Here is a 27,204-nt window from a genome sequence, read left to right on the forward strand (position 1 = left end):
TCATAGTGTTAATAAGAATGTCTATCATAAAGCCAAATGCAGAGCATTGCATGCCTAAAGCCAACTTGCCAGAGTGACCCACAGTTTAAAATGAAGTTAAAGGAATTTTTTTCCTTGGTAGGAACGCAGTGTATATCGTTGAACTGATTCACTTATTAAAATATATCAAATCACTTATTGAATTGAATATTTAGAAGAGAGAATTTTGAACCATCAGGAGTACAAGAATAGGGGATATCCAAAGTGTACTTGTTTACTACGCCACAAATATCCACCGCCGTCTTGTCATGGGTGCAAAAGACAATCGCCGCTGTCCTGTGACTTCAGACTGCTGCGTGGAGCAGTGTGTTCAACGAAAGAGCCGTGGAAACGGCAGGACCGAGGTAATTTCTTTTTATCGAATGTCTTCTCTCACCGGCGCAGGCTGTGATGTGTGTGTGTGTGTGTGTGTAGGGGGGGGGGGGGCTTAATAACTGCGTGTGCGATTATGAAGCAATAAGTGATAGTCATCGATGAGGTAAGATTTTCGAAGTGCATTTACACATGGTAAATTTCGGAAGTGTGCCCCGATATGTCTGCAACAATAGTCAGCTGGCACATATCCACTTTGGCTGGTATTTGGGCTACTAAATTCGACAACAACAACAACAAAAAAAAAAACGAAGCGTTGGCAGGGTTTCCCATCATTAGGGGGGAGGGTGAGGCGGGCTCATTGGAGCGCACCCCCCAAATAATAAGTGTATGGTGCAGATTCTGCACCCCTCCTCCTCATTTGCGCGCATGCCAGATATGCCTCCCCTCCCTGCGCCTATCTAGGTGTCTTTGTCGTGAATACGTGAGAAAACTTGTGATGCGGACATATTCGTCGAATACAGCCACAAATTTGTGAGAAGATTGCATTTTCTCCCAAACGTAGTATTTAAACTTCTGACGCCGACTGCACATTCATTATACCAAAAAATTTATTGCCCATGAAGAACACGGCTAATGGGTGCGAAGTGAAGATGAGCCGCACACAACTGAGCGCTTGCATTTCTTTCCTTTCACTCAGTTTTCCGGCTCTGAATTAACTCGCCAGTCTTACCGTCTACATCACTTTGCTGGCGGAGAACCGTCTGTTCGGGCCTCTGATACAGGTACGTGCGAGAGTAGAAATTCACGAACAAACCAAGAATAAGCAACGTCTGGGCGATGCAAAGCAGCGTCAGATGCTTCGGGAAGCCGCAGTCCACGAACAGCGTGACAGACATGTGCGCGATTATGATCGCGAACTGCACAATCTGAAACGTGGTCAGATGCTTCTTCCACCAGAGGTACTTCCGCACCGCGGGACCGAACGTCGCGAGGAAGTAGTAGAAGTACATGACGGCGTGCACGAACGTGTTCAGACACACGCCCAGAGCCGGCTGACCTTCGGGAGCGAAGAGCGTGAAGAGCCAAGTGTTGGCCACCACAATCGTGTGGTGGATGACGTGCAGGTGCGTGATCTGGCTGTACTTCTTGCGCAGCACGAAGAACACCGTGTCCAGGAGGTCGAAGTAGCGCGCCGCAGCGTACACCCAGCCGGTGCGGTAGTACTCGAGCATGATGTCACTCGAGCGACCCGTGATGCCCTGGCACCAGAGACTGTACTCCCCTCCCGGAAGGTAGGTGAGCGGGAGCACCTCAACGAGGAACTTCACCGCGAGGAGCACCATGACGATGTTGTACGCGCGTACGATGTTGAGGATTCGGAAAGGCTCGCGGTTCTTCATCCAGCGAGGTCCGGCGACTCTGACGAAGTACAAGTAGGAGAGCAGCAGTGTCAATACGAAGAGAGGGTCGGTCACCAACGGGTAGTCCCGCGTTCTGGGATCGCCCATCTGGCGTATCTGGTAGGAGATTGCGACTGGGTTCAGGGTGAACTTCATTGCTTCCTTGTCTCGGGTGACTCCGTACGTACCTGTGGACTGGTATCCTGCGAGGCGGAGTAAGAGTGAGAGTAAATGGCTGCACGAATCTTCAGAACTATGTTATTAGGCACAGTGCACTGACGGGTTGGGTGTGGGCGCAAACACACAGCTGTGCAGTGGGATCCGCCATGCCCGCTCTTGGAGTATTATATAGTCGGGCCGCTTGGATCGCGCACTTCGCTTAGTAATGACTGCTGCTTTAGGAAAACTACGGGCCTGAGCTGCACGATATATCAGTGGGCTCAAGGTCATCGTTACAAACGACTTTACATTGTAGCCAACCTTTAGAATAGTTCACAAGGCAATCTGTGTCACTGATCAAAGATCTACTTAGAGCAAGTGTTTTAACGTAGAAAAAAAAAATCTGTGGATCCCATAACCTGCAGGGATTGTAAAATATGAACGAGCATACTCTTCAACAGGAAGAAGAGACATGTTCTCCAAAAATGAGAGCTCCGAAGAGTCCTGAAAAGCCCATAAGTATCTTATCCTGCAGCCTCGTCAGGTCGATCTACAAGCTTCCATATAAGGCATGTGCCGTCAGTTGAATTGCTCGCGAAGAAGCACACTGTTATACATAGGAACAGACTCCTCGTGTACCCCGGCGTTGTTATTCCTGGGCAATACGTTCCCCGCTCTGTGCCTTTTGCAATTATATCAGCGACACTGAGCATTTTGTTTGGCTATGCCCGCAACTCGACAAGCAGGGAGAAGCGATGGTCAGTGGCCGTCGAGAGGGTGCTCTGACACATAGCACATTCGAAGACGTTATTTACCACGGAATGCCCGCGTGTGACGTACGAGGGCTATGGAAGATACCAAACGACTGTCTTTCTTAGTCATCGCCTGATTTGGCGCTGTTCTTACACCCCAAGTTTATATAATACTTTCCCGCGAGGCACAGGACTGATCGACAGCTGGTGACATAGCCATATATTATCGGCTTCTGAGAGACTCGGGCGGAACAATTGCCGGTGTGCGCCACCACTACCACTGCAGAACTGCGCTTAAACTCTGTGTATAATACCCTACGGAGCAGTGGTGCGCAAAAGAACGACAACACAAGTGGAAGTAACACGGGCATATGATCATTCTTGTATTGTCGTTCTATTGCGCACCACCATTTCATGATAAATTAACATCTCGCCCAGCATGCAGTTCGTCCTTCATATATGGGAGCCTACGCTTGCATTGCGATACAGTCGTTGCAAAATCGTTTGCGAAGCAGGTGAAGGCGCGAAGATGCACAGCAATAAGATGCACACAAGAAACAACTAATTCGACTCTAGCCCAATTGATTTGCTGGCTTCAGTACATTTTTGCTTTTGAACAACTCGCGAATTCGTGTGTCTGAAATCGATCTCTGAATATGTGAAGCCAATGGCCTATATACTTCAGTTTCAAGGAAAAGAGGTCAGACCATTCGGAGACATAGGATTACCCATCGATACATGCACATAAAGACGCACCGTCCTCTGCTATGTCAGCTCCTCGAAAGTCGGCAAGCGAACGCGCGACGCGGCAAGACTCACCTCTCCTAAAAGCGCCAAGAGAGAGCCTTCCACGACCGCTCCAGTGCTTTCCTTGCTTACCAAAAGAGGTGCTGGCGCGTTCGCCGCTTATTCCTTGCAAGAAACAAAGGTGTCACAGCTAGTCTCGCCTCGCGAGAAAGTAACGAATCGTTCCACACAATACCCGTCACCTGGCGCAGGAACGCATCAAGTTTGCAAATTAACCTGCGAAAGGCATATAATGACGCACCTCTGACTCCCAAGTGATCAGCGCTCCGGGTTAGACAACAATGTTTCTCTCGCCGGAAGGCGCTTCGACCATGTTTATGTTTGGGTGACTCGCGAGGGTTTTCGTGTAGTAGCTTTACGTGTAATAATACGCAATTATGTAACGACATCGCATAGAGCGAGAACAGTCAGTTGTTACGCATTTTCCCTCATCACCCTTATAGTTCTGTTGTTTCCTGCATAGCAGCTCTATAATCTTCATTAGAGTGGTCTAGAGAGAAAGATAGAAAGAGTGCGCGCGTGTGTTGCGAGTTTGCACTATGTTCGCATATGTACTGGATAAACTCCACGAAGAAGGAAGACATATGCAGTGAAGGGAATGAAGTATACTCAACATTTGGGCGGGACAAAGGACGCTATACGCCGCGGAGAGTGACGTATCTATAGAGTGGCACACTGGTCCCACGCCCCTAACTGTATCCCCATATTTTGCAAATGAATGGTCTGGGGCTCTGCATACCCGTATGTGTATTAGAGGTGGGCTAACGTAGCGTTTATCGCATTTCATTCTTTCGCGTTAGACGTGGTTTTAGGTTTTGAACATCGAAATTCTACTACCTGAAGACGCTATATATATAGCGCCTTCAGTGCAACTTCGGGCGAATATTGTCATGTGGTCGCGACGTGACGAATACAGCAGTATATATGATTCCTCAAAGTGAAACTGTTTATTTGGCCGAACTTGTGGACGCGAAACGGAAACTGAAATTACAGAAAGCAATGCACGCTGTGGACTAATGTCGGCGCACAGAGCGTTGGTATAGTCGACAAAGTAACAAGCGGACATTCGCGTCGGCTTCTGTACATGTATCATCGAAGATTCCAGCGTTATCTCTAGCGGCCGCGTAAGTTCCAGAACCAACTCTAACGTTCGCTTTGTGGACATAATCTCATCGGAAGGTTCTAAGATTATGTAATAGTTCCCACTATTTTGGGCGCGCTTCGTGCATGTCAGCATGCAGTTACACATTGCAATAGGGTGGTGACATCAAAAATAGAGAAAACAAGTAGAAACACGTGTGGCATGGTCCCCCTCTCTCGCCTAAAAAAAACAACAACGTGAAAGTGCGTAAAAGAAGTGCACGCATAAATACAGGACAGCAATAACGCAAAAGCACAGTCCTGTAACTCGTTAACGAATATTAAGGCGCACGACATGGACAACTGCGGTCGTGCGCGGCTTCACTGAGAGTTCGTAATTGCGTCAGGGACAACCTCCTATAGTCGAAAGCGCCGAGATGTCGAAGTACGCTGTACGGTCTGAAGTATTGCCGAAGAAGCTTCTCGCTAAGTCTCCGTCGGCGTACTAAAGTTCAGACCCATGCACGGTCGGAGGGTTCGTATTCCACGTGGCGTCGTCGAAGATTGTAGCGATAGCTGTCTTTACTTTGCTGGTTTTTGATGCACAAACGGGCGTGTGGTCTGGCTTCGTCGGCGCGCCGAAGGTATACGGGGACGTCGAGGTTTTCTTCGTCGGTGGTGTTTGGTAATATGGTGTCGAGTGTCGTCGTCAGGTTCCTTCCGTAGACCACATTGTATGGGGCCGTCTGCGACGTTTCTTGCACGACCGTGTTGTATGCGAAGGTCACATAGAATGACGTCCCAGGTTCTTCGTTCGACGTCGACGTGCATGGCCGGCATGTCGACGATGGCCTTGTTTAGACGTTCAGTCAGGCTATTTTCCTGTGGCTAATTGGTGGTGGTGACCGTGTCTCCCAATATTGTTTGAGTTACGTTCACACTAAATGTGCTACCTGTGTCGGTGACAATGACCTCTGAGGCACCGCGACGCAAGACAATGTTTTCAACGAAAAACTTCAATACTTCAACGGCACTGCCTTTTAGGTAGGACCTGTGTTTCGGCGTAGCGGACGAGATAGTCGGCAGCTACGGTGATCCATTTATTTCCGGAAGCCAACGTTGGGAATGGCCCTGGTATGTTTATCCCGGTCGGCTGAAGAAAGCCTGCTGGTCTTAACGGTGTCTTGCTTCGTTAATGGTGCATTCAGATGACGGACCGAATATGGATTTGTCGTGGACGCGGACGGCTAATCCGCGGATGATCCGCCTGCAGGTGCGGGCGCATCCATATGACGGACGGACTCGGTTTCTGGATTTCGTGCCGACCGGTAGAGCCCCAGCTCTGGCCGACTGGCTCGCCCTACGCGATCTCCTGACGCTGACAAGAGCTCTCACTGTATCGGCATGTCCTTACGTAGCGAGCGACGTCGGTGGCAAGACGAGGCCAGGTGTACTTTTCCTGTACTCTTGCGAGAGTGCGGGAAACACCAAGGTGTCGTGCCATCAGATCGTCGTGCAGGGCTTGGAAGACGTCCGGTCACAATGCTGAAAACACGACTAGAAGGAACTTATCTCGAAGCAGCGGGTTCTTCTTTTGAACACAAGAAGCCAAGCACGTTGCCTTTTATACATGTATCTTCGGAGATCCCAGCGTTACCGCTAGTGGTCGCGTAAGTTCCAGAACTAACGTAATCTCATCTGAAAGTACTAAGATTATGCAGAAAGTTCCCTGTCATTCACGCATATTTAGACACATAAAGGACATTGCTGATGTCATCGCCCCTATTTTTGCCCATATCGTTAACTTATTATTTAGAGGGGCTCTTAAATACATTTTCAATTAACCATAGAATGGATTCGCTGGAAGAGCTTATTGCCTTATGAATTCAACGCCGCAAAAACATTAAGAATCCGTCCAGTGCGAGTGGAGTTAAAGATTTGTCGCATGCTGCAATTGCATTCTCCTTTGTTCTAAGCCATTTAAGCAGGGAGCAATGACAGGGGCAAGAAAAGCACGCCACCCGCGCCTCGTGACCTTGAGGTCCTTTTCTTTTTTCGATTGCGCGACTCCTTTAGGGTGATCGCGCGCGCACGCGTGGATAAGTCGCGGCCTCCCACGGCGATCTTTGTAACGACCGATCGCGCAATGTTCAAATCAGCCAATGGCTGTTAGATGGGTTTTCTACGAGTGATTTTTGAGCGTCTTCTTGTCATTTGTCGAGAGAAGATAAAGCAATTTTTTACTACCCTTGATAATTTATTGTTAATTTCAGGCCGCATGCCGCGCTATAATATTTGGCTCGCGTGTTGTTGGGAGCCTTTGCTACCAATCGGCAGCATTTTCTGACCATGCTCAAAAAGTGTTGCAGGGCCCCTTTAAACACTCTATCTTTCGTTCCGAACTGAAGAAAAGCAAAGTAATGCCTGTTCATAAAGAATGTGATAAGTCAGTCATAAACAATTATAGGCCCATCGCCATTATTCCTTTTTTTTTCAGTAAGGTTGTTGAAAAATTATTTTCCAACCGTCTCACAAAATACCTCGACAAATTTCAGCTCTTATAACCCCATCAATTTGGGTTTCGTCAAGAGCTTTCCACCAATCTAGTTGCTCTTACTGAAAATATCAGAAACATGACGGAAAGTTTCTTGGATCTGTCTTCATTGACTTCAGTCAAGCCTTTGATTTTATCGATCGCGTTGTTCTTCCGGACAAGCCCTCTTTCTGTGGAATAACTAGCCCATCACGAGAATTCATTTCTGTTTATTTACTGAACCGTACTCAAGTTGTATTCATTTCAGGTTTGCTGTTGGGCTCCAAAACTACCAATATAGGGGTCCCACAAGGATCAATGTTAAGTACTCTTTTATTTCTTACTTACATAAATGACCTGACAGAATGCTTATAACCTCACACAGAATCCCCTGCTTTACGCAGAAGACACCACCGTTAGGCTGCCCTACCACCATGTTCACTGCACACGACTCCATTTCGGCTTAAACCTCCCAACTAAACAGTGATCTTCAGAGCATCATTAGTTGGTGCCATAACAACAAGCTTGTTATTAATCCTTCCAAGACAAAGTTTGTGATTTTCAGTTTTCGGTCGAAAAAGCGAGATAACACCCTCCTGGTGTATGTTAATAACTATATAATATTTCCATCTGACAAATGCACGTGTCTCGGTGTGGAACTTGATTGTTTCTTTTAACTTAAAATATCATATTGATATAATAAAAAGGAAGACCACCTATGGTATTCCTGTTCTGCTCAGAGCCCGCCATTTTTTTTTACACTCCCTACACTATCTGCTCTCTATTTCGCCTGCCTTCATAATCATTTCAACTACTGTATTGAATCTTGGGGACTTGTATGTAAATCTTACGTAAGCCCATTAGCGCATATTCAAAAACAGGCTCTCCGCATAATAATGCACAGTGATTATCAGGCACAGTCAGCTCCACTATTCCCTTCACTAAATATCCTTCCTGTTTCAAATGTGATTGTCTTTAACTTAGCCGTAATTGCTTACTGCCTGGTTCATAATCCGAATCTCTTGTGTATTGTAGCTAATGAAATTACAACTTCCTTCTCCCTTCAAAACAATATCTTACTGCGCAAGGCGCGCACGAATTACGGACTGAAAACAGTGACCTTCTCTACCATCAAGGTATGAAACACTCACCCCCTGGAGACTCAAACCTCAGCTTAAACGTTTTTAAACATTCGGTTTGCCTTTACCTGAATCATTCCTTAAATTTCTGACTTATGTGTAGTTACTGTCGTTGCCTTTTTTTGTCATGCATTCTCGTGTCTTCTTTATCCAATTTGATCACTTTCTTTTTCATCTGAAATATTGATTAGTGTTTACTCCTAATGATTGCATCGTTCGCACTTTATTTGGTTTACTTTTTGAATTTGTTCAAATATTCTAAATGTTATTGCATATCACAATGCCCTTCATATTATTTTGTACGCATATCCACGCTTATTTTTCGCGATTATGCTCCTGTTTTTCTTTTTTTTTTTTTCATGTATTCCATAACAAGAGGTCCCATTGCAGTGTTCACACTGAGGCACCTCTTTCTGTATACCCCTCCCTATATGCAACCCCCCACCTAAATACGCTCAATAAACTGAAACTGAAGGTGGCGCTAACATAAAAAAAAGAAAAGGCAGGATCACGTGTAACAATATTTAATATTTCACTCATACAAGAAAATTATGATATCGCCGCCAACTGTATTTGAGCGTAGCCAGAAGCGTTTAGTAAGGAATTGACGTAACAACTCGCTCGTCCGTGATTGCTGAACGCAGAAGTGTCTCCCCCTTCCCCCATGTAAGTATTTTACTGCTTCGAAAAAATTCTTCAGGTTAGGTTTTGGATTTGTTTGCTGTGCTTTCGATGTAAGCGCCGAGAAGTTCGTAAAAAAAAAACAAACACCCAACTACAGTGGCGTAAGGGGGGGGGGGGGGCGCACCGTTTTTCTTTTTCGCAAATTTTCGTTACCGTTTCAAAATGGTACCCGCTTCCCCCTGAAACCTCCCCCCAAAAATTTATACATGCGCCCCTGCAGCAATGGCTCTGACTGCATCTTAGCCTCTGAGTTGCGCTACATAACGGCTAAAAAGGTTTTCTAGCCACAATACTGACATAGTACCTGTTTCAAGAGGGGGGGGGGGGGGTTAGAAGATCCCACAGAGCTTCTACTTGACGTGGCCACTATGATAACTGGAGTGGCTAGAAATGTTGTTTTCAGGCCACGCTAATAGATAATCATAAAACGTTCGCCCCCTGCCAATTCAATTTTCCCGCCAACTTCAGGTTGCATAGAGTAACTGTATATGCTAAAGGTAGCATACACAGTAACTCTAAGCTTGCAGTACGTGCAGCGCCGCTCCGTGACGAATGAACGAACATAAATTATGTCGGTGCTGGGATTAGCTACTCGACGGCACTCTAGCGCGCTACGCGTTAAAGCCCCTAGAACTTCGTGGCTTTACTACGTGTTCGTGCAGCCGCGGTAGGCTGGCGTACCAATGCCACACGGCGGTTAAATTCACAATCGGCAATGCTTGTAAGGGAAGCACAAATGCAGCCGACCAACAAAGAAAACGCCGATAAAGCTGATTGATCTCCCATAGCACCAACAAAAACAAGACGCTGGCCTACTGACTCGGTGGCGCAATGGTAGCGCGTCTGACTCCAGATCAGAAGGTTGCGTGTTCGAATCACGTCCGGGTCATTAATATTTTGGAGCTATTTTCGTTACTGCATCGTAAAGTCCTGGTGTGTTTATGGTGGGTCATATACATGGCATTACTAATTTATACTTGGCATTGCTCGACCTGAACTGGGTCGTTATTATGTGAAGGCGCAAGCACGAGCTAAAGAGGTATCTTTCCATCACTGCTTTTATATTTACTAATCACAAAATTATTATTATTATTATTATTATTATTATTATTATTATTATTATTGCGCGGCAACTACGTCTTTATTTTATAGAACGTATACCCAAGTTGCGAGAAGTTTTTGCAAGACTTTGACACAATGATGAAGTGCTAAATGTTATGAATGAATTAATAAAAACAAATAATTAGTCTGGTGGTCAAGACGCTAGTTTTCAGAGCATGAGAGACTAAGTTCGAGTCCCAGTGCTGCCATATAAAAAAACATTTTTTATTCGTCAATAATATACATTCCTTTAGTTCATATACCTTCATAGTCACTAAGCCGTGGTGCTTAGCTCAGTGGTTCAGGCGCTGGCACTAAGAGCGTGAGGACTTAGGTTCGAATCCCGTGCTTTGGCATTAAAAAGATCTTTTTTTATTCGTTGGTAGGATACATTCACTTAGTTAATATACGTGCAGACCAACAACTGGTGGGGCTTAGCTGAATGATTAAGGCATTGGCCTTTGGAGTTTGAGGGAGTAGGTTTGAGTCCCAGTGCTGCGATATAAAAATAATTTTTTATTCCCCTGAGAAGTTGGCTTCCCCGCAATGCATGGTCAAAACTGGCGTAAAAAGTTTAGGCTTCTTATCAGCCCTGATAAAGTTCAACTTTTGTCTGACGTCACAGCTTGTCACGTGGGGGAACTGTGCGTCTGTTCCGAGCTAAAGTGTCCCCCGAGGACTTGGCTTCTTCACATTGCATGGCCGAAACTAGCGAAAAAAGTTGAGGCCCTTATCAGCCGTGATGAGGCTCAACTTTTGTGTGGCATCACAGCTTGTCCCGAAGGCGAACTGCGTCCCTTTTACGAGCTAAAGCGCCCACTGAGGAGCTGGCTTCCTCGCAATGCATGGTCCAAACCAGCAAAAAAAGTTGAGGCCCTTATCAGCTCTGATAAGGTTCAACTTTTGTCTGACGTCACCATTTGTCACGTGGGCTAACTGTACGTTTGCCTGAGCCAATATGTCTCTTGAGGAGTTGGCTTCCTCACATTGCATGGCCAGAACTAGCGAAAAAAGTTTAGGTCCTTATCACCCCTGATAAGGCTCAACTTTTGTCTGACGTCATGACTTGTCACATGGGCGTACTGCACGTTTGTTCCGAGCTAGTGTCCCCTGAAGCGTTGGCTTACTCGCAATAAACGGTCGAAACCAATTGGAAAAGTTGAGGTTCTTATCAGCACTGATAAGGCTCTAGTTTTGTCTGACGTCCCTACATAACACGTGGGTGTACTCCAAGTTTGTTCCGAGCTAAAGTGCCCCCTCAGGACTTGGCTTCCTCGCAATGCATGGTCAAAACTAGCGAAAAAAGTTTAGGCCCTTATCACCCCTGATAAGGCTCACATTTTGTCTGAAGTCACAACTTGTCACGTGGGCGTACTATACGTCTGTTTCGAGCTAATAAGTATCCTGAGTAGTCGGCTTCCTTGAATTGCTTGGCAAAAACTAGCGAAAAAGTTGAGGCCCTTATCAGCTCTGATAAGGTTCAACTTTTGTCTGACGTCACAACTTGTCGCGTGGGCGAACTGTATGTTTGTTTCGTGCTAATAGGGCTCCTAAGAAGTTGGCTTCTTCACATTGTATGGCCGAAACTAGCGAAAAAAGTTAAGGCTCTTATCAGCCCTGATAAGTCTCAAGTTTTGTCTGACGTCACTACTTAACACGTGGGTGTACTGCAAGTTTGTTCCAAGCTAAAGTGCCCCCTTAGGACTTGGCTTCCTCGCAATGCATGGCCAAAACTAGCGAAAAAGTTGAGGCTCTTATCAGCCATGATAAGGCTCAAGTTTTGTCTGACGTCACAACTTGTCGCATGGGCGATTTGCGCGTCTGTTCCCAGCTAAAGTGTACCGTGAGAAGTTGGCTTCCTTGCAATCCATGGTTCAAACCAGTGAAAAAAGTTGAGGCCCTTATCAGCTCTGATAAGGTTCAACTTTTGTCTGACGTCACGACTTGTCACGTGGGCGAACTGTGCGTCTGCTCCGAGCTAAAGCTTCCTCTGATAAGTTGGCTTCCTCACAATGCATGGCCAAAACTAGTGAAAAAAGTTGAGGCTCTTATCAGCGCTGATAAAGCTCAAGTTTGTCTGACGTCACGGCTTGTCATGTGGGCCCCCTTCATGGCAAGATTTTATTGTGACGTCAGATAAAATGTGAGCCTTATCAGGGGTGATAAGGGCCTGAACTTTTTTTCGCTAGTTTTGACTATGTATTGCGGGGAAGCCAACTTCTCAGGGGACATATTAGCTCGGAACAAACGTACAGTACACCCACGTGACAAGTTGTGACGTCAGACAAAATGTGAGCCTTATCAGGGGTGATAAGGGCGTAAAGTTTATTCGCTAGTTTCTACTATGCTTTGCGGGAAAGCAGACACCTCAGGAGACAGATTAGCTCGCAACAAACGTACAGTGCGCCTTACGCTGCAAGGTTTGATGTCAGCACCCAACGCAATAAACGGCAAAACTGTGCTTGTCCATCTGTTTCTACATCCCACAGGATGGATGTCCATCCGTTGTATGTGGCGTAGAAACAGATGGACAATTAAAAAAAATAAAAAAAGTTTTCTTTGCTGTGTTGGGAGTTGAACTTAGTCCCTCCGCTTTAGAAGCGAACATGTTAAGCGTGAAGCTATACACAAAGCTCGGCGATCGCCAATAAATCTAAGCCATGTGACTGCATTGCACCGGAGATGCAAAAACAATAATAATTACAATAATAAATGTAACAAATTAAGTAGTTTATAAGGATAACACTTTCTGCGTCATCTGAACGAGAAAATGGTGAGTCTACCAGTTCCTCTGTCACGTGTTCTGCGTGGCAAGGAGGTGTTCTACCACAGAGCCACGCGACTTCAAAACACTGCATGAATGTTATGTCGTGCAAGGACTGTGAGGTGGATGTGATATTGCGTGGCTGCGTAGGATTGAATCGTGCCAGGCGTGAAAAAGATGAGAATCGTGCAACCAGTTGGATCTTTAAAAGCGCACCCATTACAAAGTGCTCATACATAGTTATTCGCCACTATCAGCAACAAAATCAAGAAAGTTTGCACCCTGCCAGCAGTTTACTCGAAAGGTTGTGTCAGATCTCGCAGAAATGGAAAAATCGGGCCCACCACTGCGTAGCCTAGCGAGTGGACGCAGCAAAATCGGACTTGCCAGGGCACATTTCTCTCTTTTTTTTAGTTGTGGGGAGGGGGGCCACGGGTTATTATGGACGCACACATGAAGCCTTCGTTAAAAACGTACCAAGGAGGACACCGATCCTTGAGCTTCTCGATGTGTTCAGCGAGAGTTTCATTTTCTTGGTATCCCTGGCAGTCGGTGCCGACTGTGATGACCCAGAAGTGCAGAAGAGCTCCGTCGTGCCCTCTGGTCAGTGTTACTTGCCTATGGACGAATTCTGGTGTAGTGGGCACTTCGCAACTTAACTGGCACTCTAAGCATTGTTGAATAGTTTGAAATGGTGTGCACGGGTACCAAGGAGAAAAACGATTTTTCGGCGGATTAGTAAAATACAGCTTCACAATCCAGAAAACATCATTCTTACCACGAGACGAAGCTTGGTAAGCGAGAAGAATAGAGTTACTGTGTATAGGAAGATAGCATATAAAATATCTTTAGAGAAGGAGCGCGAAGAGAAAATGTGGGTGGAGACGCCACCTCGAGATTCCCTCACCAAACACCGTGACGTCATATATTCTGAACGTGCCTACTGGCCGGGTCCTTCGTAATTTCAAACGATAAAATAAAGTACATTGTCACTTGTAGGTGCCATAGACCTAGCATATGGCATATGATGTTTCCGAAAATTTGATCAAGCCAATGTCGCGAAAATATGAAAAGTACATCTTGACTTTTGAGATGTCACGCATAGAAATTTCGGCGCGAAATTTAAAAATGAAACTTTACTTTAAAGGCTATTAACGAACTAACGATAGTGAAACTAGTGGCGTTAGAGTTCTTAGAGGGCTGTTCATCAGTCATTATTGCTATTTATTTAGTCCCCTTAAAGGCACAAACATTCGTTTTCTTGGGACACGGTTGGGGTATTCGCCGAGATCGACAAGACGATGTGAACGGGTCCGACATGGAGAGCGGTTACAATGTCACATTCTACACTTGAAGGCGACCCTCAAGCGTCCTCCAAGTTGTTCTCTGCTGTTCTTAGTTTTGTACTTACGGCCAGAAGCTCAAAAAGCCTGTTGGGCTACACAATAAAACACGCTTGCAGAATGTGAACATGTGTGAAGATTACGAGCTTCTTTTACGCGGCGATACGTCTCACAGATGCGACGCAAGAGCGAAGAAACAACACGACAACACCAAATTTGGACGTTTAACGAATGATCGGGGTCAACACATGACTAATTTGCTATCCGATCGGGAGTAACTCGGCAAAATGCTGGCGTATTGGAAGGTGGCTGCTGCAGCGATCGAAGCTATTTTTGTTTTTCTTATTGCTTAAGTTTGCTCTACGGAATCAATACGCATTACACAAAATTGTAGAGCTACGTTTCCTCCGTGAAGTCTATAGGAGGGACCGTAAATCCATCGCTGCAAGTCCGGTATCCTGGTGCGCTGGAGTTCCACGCGCCGCAGATGGCGTCGACGGGCCCCTTGAAGTTCAGGGCATGTCCGAAAGAGGCGGTTCAGGTCTGCTTCTCCTACCAATGCCTATGCTTCATCTTTCTCTCCGCGCGGCGCCGAATCTATAAACGCCACTTGATAAGACGTTGTAACGCGCGATTAGGGTTTATAACAGCTACGCTATAAAAATGATTCAGCTGTTCCTCCTGCACATAGCAGGTTACCAGCGGTAAATATGTTAACGATAGATTGCTGTTACCGCATACTTACATGTCGACATGCAGAAGCATACTAGGATTGATCAAAGTTGAATGTAAATATTCATACTATAATCAGCATATTGGCGAAAGGTCAGGGTGAAACAAATGTGTACAATTAAACCATTATTTTGAATTGTCTTCAATTTACGCAGGGACAGTTACGGTTAATTGGCTACCGGAGCATGGCAAAATTTTTTTAATATATAGAATGCACCCATTCCATGAGAGTTCCTTCGGAGAAACAGGTAGACGGGTAACTTATTTAGTGTTTGAATATGTTCGCTCCTGGGGAGGGGGGCGCCAGTAATATTGAAGGGACCGCCACCCCTCCGCGAGCGGCACTCCTGATTGAACTCGCAGTAACTATGGAAGGCGAAACTTACCTTTGCAATATATTTTTCACAAAATTCGACCATGTATTCAAACTATTTCGAGACATTTCAGCTCACGAGACATCACTTCCAGCACTTCAACTGCTACTCGGCTACCGATTAAAGCTTTCTGGCAAACTTAATTGAAATCTTTCGAACAGCTGAACCACGATCCCCTTTATTCTCAAACCCAATCTGCCGAGTTTAACTACGACTTTAGATAATGAGCTGTATGCCATCAAAGTCTGCCTGCAAAATCGAAGAGCATTCAGGCACACCCAGTTCCTTAAAAGGCAGATGCTTTTTCAGTGCTCCACAAGCAATAGTTGTTGGATACAAGGTCTCATTGTGCAACTACTGCGACACTGCAGAGATGTGTCAATTCAGTGGAAGAGTACACCTTCGTACAGATGCACTCGCTACTTTGAGCAACAGTGTTGTACAATGTGCAATTGAAACAATGGGCCGATAAATTAACACGTATAGTGAATATAAGACCACCGGTTGAAATGACTCCCATATTACACCCATGTTCAAGAATTTTCATGTCTTGAAGCCTCCATTTCCTGTCTTGTTTGTTCACAAGGCAGAAACACAATCAAATAGTTTTATTTGAGCAATTTAAGGTACCAATATCTGGTCTATCAATGACTTGGAGCAGTGTCTCACCACCTTAACTAGCTGGCACGGCAAGCCAGATTGTGCTAAGGAGCATTTGATTAGTTGAGCACCAGAGAGCATTAAATAAAAAATAACAAAACGTAAGTAAGCTTTATTTTAACAAATTGTAGAAAACAAAAAACCTGCAACAGAAAAAAATGCAAATGAACACAACAGCACAAGTTCAACAAAGAATAGTTTGGAAAACTGCATGTACAGCCTGGCTACAAATTGAAACTTCACAGGGAGAAGATAGCGGTAGTACAATGGACAAAATATTGCATACAGGTACGTGCTCTCAATTGAACAAGCAATGTAGTAACGATGTCTTACCCAAAAGAAAAAAAATGATAGAATCACAAAAATACCAGGTAAATGCGGAGCAATACTAGAAAACACATGACAGCACATGTTCAGAGCAGCAAATAATAGGCGATTTACCACAAGCCTTAAGACTAAGTGTATTCCATTGAATGATTTTGCACTAATAAAGGCTTGAAATAAAGCTGCACCTTTCTAGACTGTTTGGTACATTTGAAGAAGTCCGAGACACCTCCGCCTCAAAGGCACTTAAGCCTGCACCCTCTCAAAGCCACCGCCATGCGCTGGTCTGCCGGTGACCCCACCTTCGGAGAAAGTCTCGAAGTGCACGTACAGCACTTATTTCGTTAGTCACCAAGGAAACCGGCTGCAGTGCTTTGGTTATCTGGGTGGGGCATCTCTGCTCTAAAGTTGAATCGGATCATATAGTGATCCAACATGTTGAATAAAATGTACTGACTGCATTTATCAATTACTTAGACACATGATGCATATGTAAGCAAAGCTTAGAGGAAACCAATCCAGCAAAAAAAAATCAACCGAGGGCATACAAAGTGAACTATACAGCACATACACACAACTGACCGATCAACAAGCTATCAACATTTTAGAAATTCATCAAGAAACAGTCTTTACCCAAAAGTACAGTAGTAGACAGTTTTGCTGCCGCATTATTTGTCACCTGTGTGCATTTCCTATACAGTTGAGTACCTTTATAAGAGACGCTGATATAAGAGAAACAGATATAAGAAACACCAGTATACCAACAGAAAAATATGCGGCATGAGAGAGTGCGTACGAGGTACACTGCTTGTAAGATACATCTCGTAAAAGACTAGAATTGCTGCCTGGAGCATGCATTTTTTAAAGGGGTTTAACTGTAAAAGCATATAGAGGAACATTACAGTAACAGACTAAAGAAGGTAAGCATTACCTGCAATACATGTTAAAACAGGCTTCCATCAGGCTGACAGTTTTTGTTTGGCATGATTACGGCCCACCTCCACATTCCCCTTCAGTGACATTGTGCACTCTGTGGCCTACTGATGCTCTTACGAACTCCCTGACAAGGCAAAGCAAAACCAAGGCATGCAAAGTAAATGGTCAAGTTGGAAAGCCTGAACCGGCAGAGACCGACCAAAGAACGCAACAGACACTAAAAAAATTAAGCCTCTAACCAACACTCCAGACGCCGTCAGACTGGGACACCCGAAGCGAAGAGATTTCAAGGAACTCTAACCACTCTACCGTAACTATTCTCCAAAGAACCAGTCCAGTTGAAGCATGACCGAACAAGAAGCTTGATGATTGATTGATTTGTGGGGTTTAACGTCCCAAAACCACCATTTGATTATGTTAGACGCCGTAGTGGAGGGCTCCGGAAATTTCGACCACCTGGGGTTCTTTAACGTGCACCCAAATCCCAAACAAGAAGCTGCCAGGTACGTCTGAACAATAACCTCAAGACCAAACCAAACGGGGGCCGTTGTGTATGGGTGAAATGGACGAGAGTAAAGGTACGCAACATATCCGTGCAAACGCATGTGCGCTTTGAAGGGAACCTCACTGCCCCACAGATTGGTAGAAGATGAATATGCATTAGGTTTCCAACCTTTCTATGCAGCTAAACGCAAAAGAGCATCGATATGCCACTATAATGCGCAATGTGAATGGATGCCTCTATCGTGGCTAATAAACTCCAGTTGCATAAGGTGGCAAATTACGAGCATGACGGTGAAACTGCACCGTACGTTAAACTTTTGTAGATTAATACAAATCAAACACACCTGAGAGGCACTAGAAACACTATTCACTGTATGGCAGCTGAACAGCTTACCATTTAGAAGTGTAATAAATAATGTAGGCCTTGGGACTTCTTTTAACAGCTCTGTATGATAACAGATTATAGACCCCCAAAGCGAAGGTGTTGCACAGTATTTCATGGGCAAGCCGATAGTCCAGGGTCAATCGAGAGATCGCAGGCATGTTTCGCGGAGGCAAATTAAGATGCAGCCACTCTTCATCCACTCGTGGTCAAAGCAGAGTTGTCGAGCAGCAACGCCAAAGAGATTCGTCGCAAGAAGTGAAGACGGAAGGGCAGGCCACAGTGAGGGGCTATCATGCACGACACATTGTCCAAAATTCAAGCGACAGGTAGGAACCCAGAGGTGAATCGTTGTGGATGAAGGGATGCTACGGCTGCAGGACAGGGGTACCTGGAAAGCTGTCCCATCCACGCTTGAGGTACATGCTGGACGTGAAAGGCACCAAGAGCCTGGACACAGCATCCGCCGGACGAGACAAGGTCGAAAAGCTGTAAAGACACCAAGATTTCATGTTTGGTTGTGCAGATACGCAAGGTATGCATGAAAATGTAAGTTCACAGGTGATACTATAGACAATGCCAAATTTATTCTTCGCCTATGAATGGACAAACCAGGATTTTATTTTTGAATTGGTAGAATTGTACGCGAAATTCCACAGTGGGGAGAGGCCAGAATTCTACAGGTGGAAAGGGCCATTTTGTACCCTTTACCCGACTACGCCGTAATTGGGACACTTCAGTTTAGAATAATCGTTTGTGCAAGCCCGAGGGTGAAGTTTAGCAAGGAGATGAGCCTTTCAGCAAAAAAAGTTTTGCCTTTGTATCTAGCTGAAAAAGGTGCACACTTGACAAGGACGGACCACGGAAACACATGACACTGTCACCGACTAATTGGCGTTTTATTGTTCATTCAACGCGATAAACAAACAGCATGCAAGAAGAACTAAAAGAAACATACTCTGCAAAATGAGCAAGACCTGACAGATGAATACGCAAAGCAGCTTTCTAATGGCGAATTCTATTGGGAGAGCAGGAGCACTCAAAAGCACGCTTAAAGTGCTCCCTTCAGAGCCAGCGTGTGTCAGTGATCGAATAGGTGCAGGAGCACTGTCATCCATTGGTAGAGCGAGAGTGCTTTTGCTGTGCCGAGAGCAGCCAGGAGCAGTGTGCAGTGCTCTCACCTGAAAAGCGGAGTAGGCATGGTACGACGAGTCACGTGGTCCTTGAACGTCACAGCCTCAAAAATTTTCTTCAGCCAGCGAGCGCGGCGGCAATGGTGGCAATCATGTGTAGTTTGACACCGCTGTTTTGTACGAATGGCTATGATGGGAGCTGGATGTTTGCCGAATGAGTCATGCACAAGCATACAAAGTATTAGGATAATAAAGAATATGTGGCTGACCGATTTCGCACGTAGTTTGCTTCTGCCCCACAAAGAATATGCCCGAGCATGGAATGTTTCAGTCACATGGTCTCCCTACTCGTCACCTTCTCACCTGCCCTGCGGGAGCGCGGCGCATTCCAGTGGCAGGTTGAGTAGCCATGGTCTCAGTGCTCTGCCCCCCACTCCTCAGTGCCCTGCTCCTCTTATGGCGAATTCCCTCTTTTTAGAGGAAATTCGCCGTAAGAGGGAACCACGATAATCTAGCCCAGGCAGGAAGGCTAGCTTTTCATCTGAAAGGGCAAAGAAAGAAGTACCGGCCTAGATTTCTTGTAGGTTCACAGTGCTTCGGGCTTCTACGATTACTCAAGTAATTTTTTTGTTTCATGAGACCTATGTAGCACTCTCGTGCGGTTGAATTGAAGTGAGCGTTCACAATATCCGCAAGTCTTTGCAAACGAGTGAATCTGATGGGTTGTACAAATGTCAGACGCATCACAAATTGCTGTTAGTTCATGCCACGTACTGAGGGCATCAATTCTTTTATTCCCTTGTTAAAGCATTGGACCATTTGACCATCATACGAGTGTGAAATATGACACGATGGCACAACGTGACTGCACAAATCGTAGAAGTCCGAAACATTGCGAACCTACAAGGAATCTACGTTAGTACCCCTTCCTTAGCCCTTTCAGATGAAGAGCTAGCCTTCCTTGCTGGGCTAGATAATCATGGTTCCCCCTTGGTAAACGGCTTTGAATGTGCACCTCTCAGGCCTTGCTCATTTTGCTGTGACTGTTAGTTGTGTTATTGCTCATACGCCATTACGAACAAACAGCACGCAACATGAGTCAGTGACTATGCCCCATGTTTCGTTGGTCCGTCCTCGTCAGGTGTGCGCCATTTTCACCTCCGTACAAAGGGGGACATTTCACCTAAAAGCTCATCGCCCCGTTCAATTTGCTGGTGTCGGACAATCTGCCCAGGGAAGGAACAAGAGATATTGAACATCCTTTAGATGTTAAAGACAATCTGAGAAGTTTATGAAGCAATGCCTAGGGAATTTAAGCAATGTACTAGCGAGAATGTCCGTTGTGTGCACCAGATGCAGAGGTTTTCAAGCTAGAAGGAAAAAAAAATGCCACTAGTTAATTGAGGGAGTAGTGCGCACCCGTTTTACCGGTATACACCAGTTTGCCAATAGACCCAGGTATTCAGTTTTAACATTAAGTTTGGAACACCATGCGACACAATGAGATTATAAATGCTACTATACACTGCCAGGGAGGAAGTTCAGTTATATATCGAGCAGATAATAGCACCAAAATATGAATGAAAGGTAGATGCAATTGCAACAGCATAAACATTACATTCATTAAGAAGTTAGAGCCGTATTACAAGCTGCACTTTGCAATAGATTACCAAAACTTGTCAAGAGGCTGAGGCAATCTCCAACAGAACGGTTTTGCCAACTTTAATTCCTCCTTCGCTTCATTAAAAAAATGTCACCAGTGCTACGTTTTTAATGATGCAGCAACAGACTGTTAATTAACAAATGTAATGTCGTTATCGATAGCTTTGGTAAGATTTCTTCATTTCAACAGAAACTAAATGACCAGATAAATGTTCCAGATAACCGTGTAGGTAAGATTGGGATGATGGATGTAATCTCGATGGTTCAGATGGCCACGACGACACGTTGAAGGACTGGACAGGCCTGGTTGCTCACTTCCTGGCAAACTTTTGTTTAGTATTAATACACCGACACTTACTTACAAAGGCCGGGGCGGCCACTAAACCAACCGCACAGTAAGCACTGGGATGTTTTAACGTCGGCATTACTTGCTGAGCCCTTCGTACACTCTTCACATCGAAACCAACTTCTCGATGTAGTATCAGCCTTGGATCAAAGTCTGCGCTAAGCACGACCTCTGTCCCCGCTTCCCGATCTCGTTCTCGAGCACAAAGCTTCCTTACTCCCCATTTCTCCCCCGTCACATCCGAGACCACCTCGTGAGATGAACCTCGTCTCGATGTTCCACGAATGCTGTAAACAACTCTCCTTTCTTCAGAGACGTGTCTCCGCCTTTGCGTTCCCACACATTGCTAACCACATCCTCCAAGAAAATCTGCTACAGAAAAGCTCTGCCATTTCGCCATCGTAGAGCTTAAAAATACTTTCGTGCGACAACAAGCCTGTCTAGACAGCCGGTCGGCTGCCTGGAGTTAGTACACACGATGCTGCCTTCTATCCACACGTACTGTGACAGCACACCACCACATTATCTTGTCGGGAGTGGTTTCGCGACAGGGACCACTTGTTTCTGTGTGGCTCACCGCGAGAACGCTTTTGCCGTGCGAGTGACTCGCCAGCACAATGTGCTGTGAACAAAAGCTCACAAGGTTTAGAGGCGAACGGCTTAGTCCGCATCTGCGCAGCTTCTTTTTTTTAACTTGCCTTTTTGTCGGGCGCCGTCTACCGCCATCCTTCGCATGCCCCAAACATATCTCGTGTCATGGCGCTACAAATACAGCTGCTAAAGGCAGTGTTGACAAATGTGCTTATGTCACAATCATGCAAACGTGGCACGAACTGAAGACTGAAAGAAGGTCAAGTTCCCGCACTGCTTAGCCCTAAATTGTTGAGCGATTATTTGAGCACCTTATCCTTGTTACTCAACGTATATGCTTACGTGAGTAATTGCAGATCTTCGAGCGAAGTTCAACAAGACTGTCGTGTGCTCTAGCTCATGTCACTGCCTGGAAGACTAGCAAGAAAACTGCTGGAACGCCCCTTCCGTGCACCAGGTGTGGAGATTTGCAAGCTAGAAGGAAACGCGAAACACTTTCATGTTCACAAGACAATGTATGATGCTCCTGGATTGAGAAGACAAATTTCTAGTATATAATGACTGATAAGCACTACTGCAAAATAACAAAAACTGGCCACTAGAGATAATGTTCAGGCATGCGGGAATATCCGAGCACTTCGACTATCGCAACAAATATAACAGTAGTAAATTAATTTTGACTCGAATTTAAATTTTTTTGTTCATGCCTAATACTTTGAAATTTTGAATAATACCTAAACTCCATATGACGCCCTGTAAAAATGGTTTGGCTGTGGTAGATGCGTAAAATGGTGTGAATGTTCTTATCCAGATGAAATGAATACTGGTGCAAAGCCACACAGAGAATAAATGGTAAGATTACCCTTCAATCAATTCAATTTCTAGAGCTTAAAAATCTTGTTGCACTGGTATACATGCGCCAGGTATGGTACATTTCAACACGATCCATTTTGCAGACTATCGCTTGCATTCCAGAGAAAGTCAAATCTTGCTACCACCAAAAGTTTCTTCCCCAACACTTTGAACCAAGAGGAATAAAATTTTCACAACGATTAGTTGAATTATTTTGAAATATTGTGCAGGTAAGTAGGCTCACGACAAATGTGCTCACTTGTCTTTATGATGAGTAATATATATTATGTGAACTTGATTAGAAATTTTACAAGTAAGTCAGAATTTGCACATTCTAGTGATGCAAGTGCTTGTATAAAAATCTAGCCAATATGCCACAAACTGAGGTCTGAACTGAAATTTGAGCATTGCTTAGCCCTATTGTTGAATTTCAATTCTTGAGCAATATTCTAGTAAAAGGGTAGGAAACCGGGAGAGTATTCATAAAAATTCATTCTCTTGAAAAAACCTTTCTCATAAGGAGATTTGCATATTAAGCAAGTTATTGAAAGAATTAATAAAAAAAGTCATTTTTAGGGCTACTTTCCGATTTTGCACTTTGTGCTGCATACTATAGTGATCTTACTTTTTTTGGGCACTATCTTTAGTCCTACTGAGCAAATCTTTGCAATGCAGTTACATCTGCGTATAACGAACCTCCATATAGGGTCATTCTATGCCAAACGCCGCAGCTGTTTTGGCGACCATCTCAAATGTATTTGAAAATAAAGTACCAATTTGCTGCATTGAAAACAGTGAAACAGTACAATATTTCGGAGAAAAAATTTGATCACGTGGCTGCCTTCTGAACTTCCCGAAATGTCGTTCGGGTGTTCTTGTGGGAAAACTTCAAACGCATCACTTTTTTTTCTACACCAAATTTGGTCTACATGTCAAGTAAACATTATTGTATAAGTTGTTCGAAGCTCAGTAATATTGGAGCAATTTTCCTGGCATATATGCCTTCAAAAATTTGGCCTAATTGTGTTATGTCTGCATTTTTTCTATAGCAATACTGCACTTTGAATATCTGAGTTGTGAATAATTACTTCACATATGGTATGCTTTGAGAGATCTCAAAATATTTTTTTCTGAAACTGCTAATTTTTACCAGAAAAATTAAAAAATTTCGCAAAATCCTCATTTTGGCTCTTATTAACATTTAAACCTAAATAAAAAGCAAATAAGCAGTTCTTTTTACATGGCAAAATTTTATTACTTCTCTTATTTTAAAGAAAAAAATAATTTTTGAACTTTCCTATTGATGGAAATGGGAAATTTTAAGGTGGCAGCTGTCATATGACCAAATGGGAAAATATGCCCCAATGAAAAAGTTAAATATTTTCTTCTTTAAAACAAAAAATATGATAAAACTTGCCATATAAAAAGAACTGCTTATTCGCTTTTGATTTAGGTATAAAGGTACTTTTTATTTGGACCACCACATGGTACAAATTGCACCTGTGTAGGAATGAAAATGACAATTTTGCAAAATATGTGAATTATTTTGCTAAAGTTTAGCAGCTTGAGAAGTCTCAAAATAATTTTCCTCAAAATATACCTTCTGGAAAATAAATATTCACTGCTGAGATAGTCATACAAAGTGCAGCATTGCAATAAAAAAATACAAACAACACATTTTGGCTAAATTCTTGGTGGCATATGTGCCGGAAAAATTGTACTAATATTACCGAGATTTAAGTACCTTACACGAGAACCTCTGCTTAACATTTAGACAAAATTGGGTATAGAAAGAAGTAGTGGTGCTTGTACAATATTTTTTTCCACAAACAACACCCAAACAACATTCAGGGAAGTTGAGAAGGCAGCCACATGACCAAAATTTTTTTTCTCTCCGAAATATTTCGCAGTTTCACCGTTTTTAATGCAGTAAATCAGCACAATTTTTTTTTTCAAATGCATTTGAGATGGTCGCCGAAATGACTGGGACGTTTGGCATGGAATGACCCTGTAGCGAATTTAGATATTACAAGGTTTTTCTATTCCTTGCCGTTGCTTCATTGAAGCGTATGTATTTGCTACCTTCATGCAAGTAACAGTGGGCGACATCCTTAATATAACCAATTTTCGCCATGGACAATCTAGAAATTCAGCCCTGGATTTTGTCATTTTGGCGGGAGCATGGATCTGCCGCGGTTGTCCACCCTGATGAAGCTCAATGTGACGCCGGCACGCACAGCGCGCTTGTAGCCCCGAGAATCCCAGGCGCAAGAGAGCACTCGTTATTGCGTGATTCAGGCAACAATCTTATTTAAGAGTTGAGTTCAGTCAGTGTACTAGCTGTAAATGCAGATGCTGAAAAATAATGGCATTCAACACCTCTACCTGCTCCACTTCGCTCTTCAGAACCGTTGGCACGAAGCTAAATTTCACAAATTGATAACCAGTCTATAAAAGTTGAAAACTACACAAGCGAGTGCAGCTACTGGAAACCACAATTTCATTACAACTACTGGCAACCATGATGGGGCGGCACAGTCTTCTAGCAAATATTCAGCAGCTGCATATTGTTTAAGTTTAATTCCAAGCTGAAACAGCTGGATAGAATGCAGAGCTGGCTATGGAACAAAATCATTCGCCGGAATGCAGACAAAGCAAGCAGCTGGTTATATAACCGGTCATAGGTGCACCAATGTTGCCCAACTCTGCATGCTCTCTAGTTTCACTATTCAGTTCTCATGTATGTGCATGACCAAATGCACTAATTTAGCCGGCTTGTTTGCAAATGCTTACAGAGATTAACCCACACAGTACAGATCGAAACTTTGGCTTGACAAATTTAGCTGTCATTGCCTTTAACGAAAGGTTCACGGCAAGAATTGAGAACCAACAAAAAAGAGAAAAGACTGGATAAGACGCTGGCACCCTGCCCAGTCGTTCTTTCCTTCTCAGCTTTCACAAATCTTGGTATGTTATGCACCAGTCCACCCAATATTACTGTCAAGGCATATTGACATTGTTGTTTACCCTATTGATTGAAGTACGAGAGATTTATATGAGGCAGTGTTGACAGGATGTCAACTAAAAATACCCGAGTTGAGGACCAGCAGGGAAATGCCGAGAAGGTGGACGACGTCTGCTCTCTTGGTGCAAGGGTTGACGACCTGTAATAGATGTACAAGCGAGTTGATGGTCCTGAATGCACACAGTATACTACGAACATATGGCCGTATTGCTCGAAGTACAGGAGACTCTCACAAGGCAGTGGTGAGAGGATGTCAACCAGGAACACCCATTTAGCACCAGCAGGGAAATGTCGAAATGGTGGGCGGGTGTCTGCTTTCCTGGTGCGACGGTTAAAGACCTGTAATATGACATACAAGCAAATTGATAGTGCCGAATGTGTACAATGTACTACGACCATATTGCCGCATTGCCTCGTGAGCGTCTCTTGTACTTTAAGCAGTGTTGAGAGGACGTCAACTAAGAACACCCATTTAGCACCAGCAGGGAAATGCCGAGGGGTTGAGTGGATCTCTACTTTCCTGGTGCAACGAAGACTAGTACATTGTGCAGGTTGAAAACCTATTATATGACATACAGGCGAGTTGATAGTCCTGCATATGCACAATATATACTATGACAAAGACCCCAGTATAATGTAAATAACCTTGAACCCTTATTCCATGTACTCTGATATTATTGTCAAAAGTAATGTGAAAAGGACAATGCTTTTGTGAGTTGACAAATCTCACCCATTGTAAAGATGCACATGTGGTGAGAGCCATAGTGGCAGCGTCGTACTGCACCGCCTAGCATGCGACTTACGTGTAGCCAGAGGCCACTTAAAATTATTTGTGTATCCTAATTTGTTACATGCATGTGCACACACGGGCTCGCACGTGCAGAAGAGCAGCATTTTGCACACAGCTATTGACAGCTCACTGCCATTTTTTACTAGGCATACCTGCCTTTTTACTTTTCAGTGGCCCAAGACATGGAAGCATCTGCATTTTTTTTCAGCAATATCATGGTGAGCATGCAGACGTTCAGCGGAACTTCAGCGCCTTTTCAGTAAGCGTTGGACAGTAGCTGCAGGGCATTACCATAGATCTGGTTTGAGGGTTGCCCCACACCACATGTTTCCCTTGTACTGCACACAAAATCACACTCACAGGAAGTTGCCAAGCAGCCAATAAAGGCCAGACGTTTCACCACCACAATAAATGAACTATTTATGGCACACAAACTTCCTTAACAGCACCAGAAATGGGACTTGTGTGGACCACATGGCAGCCACCTTGCATTGCGCATACCAGTATGGTCACCAGGAATTGAAAGGCAAATGAAGCGAACTCGTCAAAGAAAAGGGGGAAAAACGCGGGCTATGCACATACCAATTCGTGCTGCAACGACCTACAGATGATCCACACACGACTTCCTTGGTCAGGATCATTGAAGACCAGGCTTGAAGATCGAAAATAAAGGGCAAGCACGAGCTTGTAGTTGCAACACGAACCGTGGAAGAACAGGGACCACAGTACAGCAACAGGAACAGTGAAGAAAAGACCCGAGAGTTAAAGAATATGAAC

At 44.4% G+C, this 27,204-nt stretch overlaps 1 protein-coding gene, 1 long non-coding RNA gene and 1 other non-coding gene across 3 annotated transcripts; 1 reads left to right on the forward strand and 2 right to left on the reverse strand.

Moving 5' to 3' along the window:
* Nucleotides 1–479: 479 nt before the first annotated feature.
* Nucleotides 480–3,920, reverse strand: LOC119173847 (very long chain fatty acid elongase AAEL008004). The gene is made up of 2 exons (XM_037424629.2): nucleotides 3,485–3,920; nucleotides 480–1,957 (listed from the first exon to the last, which is right to left on the reverse strand). Exon 2 carries the CDS (start codon nucleotides 1,908–1,910, stop codon nucleotides 1,044–1,046), a length of 867 nt encoding a protein of 288 aa, XP_037280526.2. The 5' UTR covers nucleotides 1,911–1,957; nucleotides 3,485–3,920; the 3' UTR covers nucleotides 480–1,043.
* Nucleotides 3,921–9,725: 5,805 nt separating this feature from the next.
* Nucleotides 9,726–9,797, forward strand: TRNAW-CCA (transfer RNA tryptophan (anticodon CCA)). Its single transcript has one exon. It is a non-coding gene; the product is annotated as a tRNA-Trp (tRNA).
* Nucleotides 9,798–15,967: 6,170 nt separating this feature from the next.
* On the reverse strand, nucleotides 15,968–25,776 carry LOC142817271 (uncharacterized). Its single transcript, XR_012895143.1, has 3 exons — nucleotides 25,704–25,776; nucleotides 22,103–22,234; nucleotides 15,968–18,517 (listed from the first exon to the last, which is right to left on the reverse strand). It is a non-coding gene; the product is annotated as an uncharacterized LOC142817271 (long non-coding RNA).
* Between the last annotated feature and the right edge of the window lie 1,428 nt (nucleotides 25,777–27,204).

The sequence above is a fragment of the Rhipicephalus microplus genome, chromosome 5 (assembly GCF_043290135.1).
Source record: "Rhipicephalus microplus isolate Deutch F79 chromosome 5, USDA_Rmic, whole genome shotgun sequence".
Lineage (NCBI taxonomy): Eukaryota > Metazoa > Arthropoda > Arachnida > Ixodida > Ixodidae > Rhipicephalus > Rhipicephalus microplus.

Coding starts and splice junctions, on each gene's coding strand:
- LOC119173847 (XM_037424629.2), bottom strand. CDS start 1,910: ATGAAGTTCACCCTGAACCCAGTCGCAATCTCCTACCAGATACGCCAG.